This window comes from Nicotiana sylvestris, chromosome 3 (assembly GCF_000393655.2).
Source record: "Nicotiana sylvestris chromosome 3, ASM39365v2, whole genome shotgun sequence".
NCBI classification, from domain to species: domain Eukaryota; kingdom Viridiplantae; phylum Streptophyta; class Magnoliopsida; order Solanales; family Solanaceae; genus Nicotiana; species Nicotiana sylvestris.
Window position 1 is genome coordinate 25,772,257 of NC_091059.1, and position 2,548 is coordinate 25,774,804.

General features: G+C 37.2%; 1 protein-coding gene across 1 annotated transcript; it reads right to left on the reverse strand.

Moving 5' to 3' along the window:
* Positions 1-449: 449 nt before the first annotated feature.
* LOC104217091 (protein STIG1) lies at positions 450-887 on the reverse strand. The gene has a single exon (XM_009767247.2). It carries the CDS (start codon positions 885-887, stop codon positions 450-452), a length of 438 nt encoding a protein of 145 aa, XP_009765549.1.
* Positions 888-2,548: the final 1,661 nt, after the last annotated feature.

The window sequence follows — 2,548 nt, forward strand, 5'->3', positions numbered from 1 at the left end:
AATTTGATCTCTGGTAAAAAAAACAGCTCATTTAAAATTCATTTTTTTCATAAATTTTTTCATGTTGAAGAGTGTACGTCAAATGTGACTTGAATTTGATTAAGAGTTTCCAACTAATGATTATTCTATTTACTCATGGTCGAAAATTTCATTAACCAAATATGCAATTTCCTTCATTTCCCTTAAATCTTTTGCCCCTTAAATGTTTTCATATCGTTGAAGCAGATCATGTGAAATTTACCATGTCTAAAAACAAGATAGTACACACACAAAACTATGTATTCCAAGTCACCTCAAATAGATTACTAGCCATAACTTACTAATACAAACAACACAGAATGCAAATCTCAAACATTATTAGAGTAACATATCACCCTGGGGACAGGGGAGTTAGTTATTTGACAGGCTTACACAAGACTCTGGTTATTAGTAGACAAAGGGAAATATACTTAGGCATAGTCACAAAAACCAAATGAACACATCTGACCAGGAGAGCAAACATTAGAACACTTGCCACAATTGCCATTGTCTTTCTGGATGTCCACACAGATTCCACCACAGCATCTCGTTCCAAGGTTACAGACAAGGCCACAGGATCCACAGTTGAACCTGTTGGTGGACAAATCAACACAACTATAGTTGAAACAACATGTATTGCGTTCTGATAATCTCTTGCAAGTTTTGCAGATCAAGTTGTAGTCGGTAGAATTTGTCGAGTTTTCTCCTAGCTTTCTGGGAGGAGGAAATGCAACTTTTCGCGCAGAAAGAGCAACGTTGGTGTAAGAGTTTGTAGTTGCATTTCTATTGTTTGTCTCAGTTACAGACATTATGGTAATTGGTGTGCTAGAAAGAGCGAGGATGACAATGAGAATGTTAATAAAAGCCATAATTTGACACTGGAGGTTTCTGCTGAGCTTCTACAAGGTTTTATAGCTATACAAGATGGCGTACCAGAACATAATGTCAAGTGCCAAAATCTAGAGTTCATGCACAAGAATCTGAAACAACATGACTTGTTTTTTCGATCATAACTAGAACCCCAGGAATTTTGGGGGTGATCTGCAATAAGTCAAAGTTGCATTCCCAGCTGTCTATTACACTTGCCTGTAAGTTGGTGAGGAACATAAATGGGGGCTTTAATAAATGTCAAAACCTATGCAGCTTAGAGTTTGAACTTGTTAGTGACAGATCTTGGATTTACAGTTCCAGCCCAAAATTATTTGTTGGAGTTACTTCGAAGCTTGAACCTAAACCAAAATAAGAAGATTTAATACTACTAAGGAGATACAACAAGCAGGGGCATACGCAAGAGTTTTTGTAAGCGTTGTCACCATTTTAGATATGAACAAATAAAAAAATTATTGTAATAATATCATATTCAAAAAACAATCGGGGAAAACCCTGCACAGAAATCTTTAGGCTTTGACCAGATAAGCTAGACGCTTCTTTGTGACAAGTAGTGTCACTTATTTAATTTTACCGTTTTTCTTGTTTTTTCATTTGAATTATATATAAATAATTAGTAAAGATTCTCGACGAAGCGCTGTCACGTGGCACCGTTTGGGCTAAGGTAGATCCGCCCCTGACAACGAGTCTTTCTTTCTACTATGTCCTGAAGTTTTGCTAACAAGAATGTACAAAATAAGGATTGCTTACCCGTAAAACGGTACAGTTGAATTTATACGTGGTTTATAGACAAGTGAATCGATTTGATCCAAAAATAATAGATGAATTAGACAAAATATAAGACTTGGCCTTGAAACTGAAATAAAACGGCAGATATCTTAGTCCCGGGCGCGGAGCTAACGGAGGCCGTAAGAACAATATAAATAAGCAAGAAAGTAAAATGTTATTGAGCTTTTGATAGAATATATAGTGTATGCTTGTCAGAAAATTCATGTCCTTTACAATGATGGTAGAGCTCACTATATATGGTGACATCTAGGGAACAAGGTCCTGGGATCAAGCCCCTGATAAATGACAATTATGAGGACCATTGAAGAATGTGTAACGGTGAGCAATGAATGTTATATTCTCTATAACGGACTATGCACTTAATACTATAGAATATTCCTCATTAAATACTATGGTGGTGGGCATTTACTTCGCCTTTATGGATATCATTCTCTACGGTACCAAGCGAGATCACTACCCTCGGGCCCTTCTGTTTTCCGCTCCACATGTCACTCTCTCATGCTAACATCAAATATGAACATATTTTACCCCATACAGATAGTCCCCCTGCTTTCCGGTGACATAACTTTGTATTATGGGGAAGTTGGTACATATACCTTTCTTGGTAGGAAATTCTCTGACCCTTTGTGAAAAGTTTTTGACGGTTGATTAGACGCACATCTCTCCGCATTTAATGCCCCAAACACGCGTCAGCCCACGACTCAACATCACTTATGCCGGTTATCGAGATAATTACGGCCACGATTTTGATCGCCTATTCCTTTACTTAAACGCATCAAACTTCTTCATTTACACTTCCTAATTATGCAAACTTTCTCAAACTCTTTTTACTCAACTCGCACTTTGTCTTCAT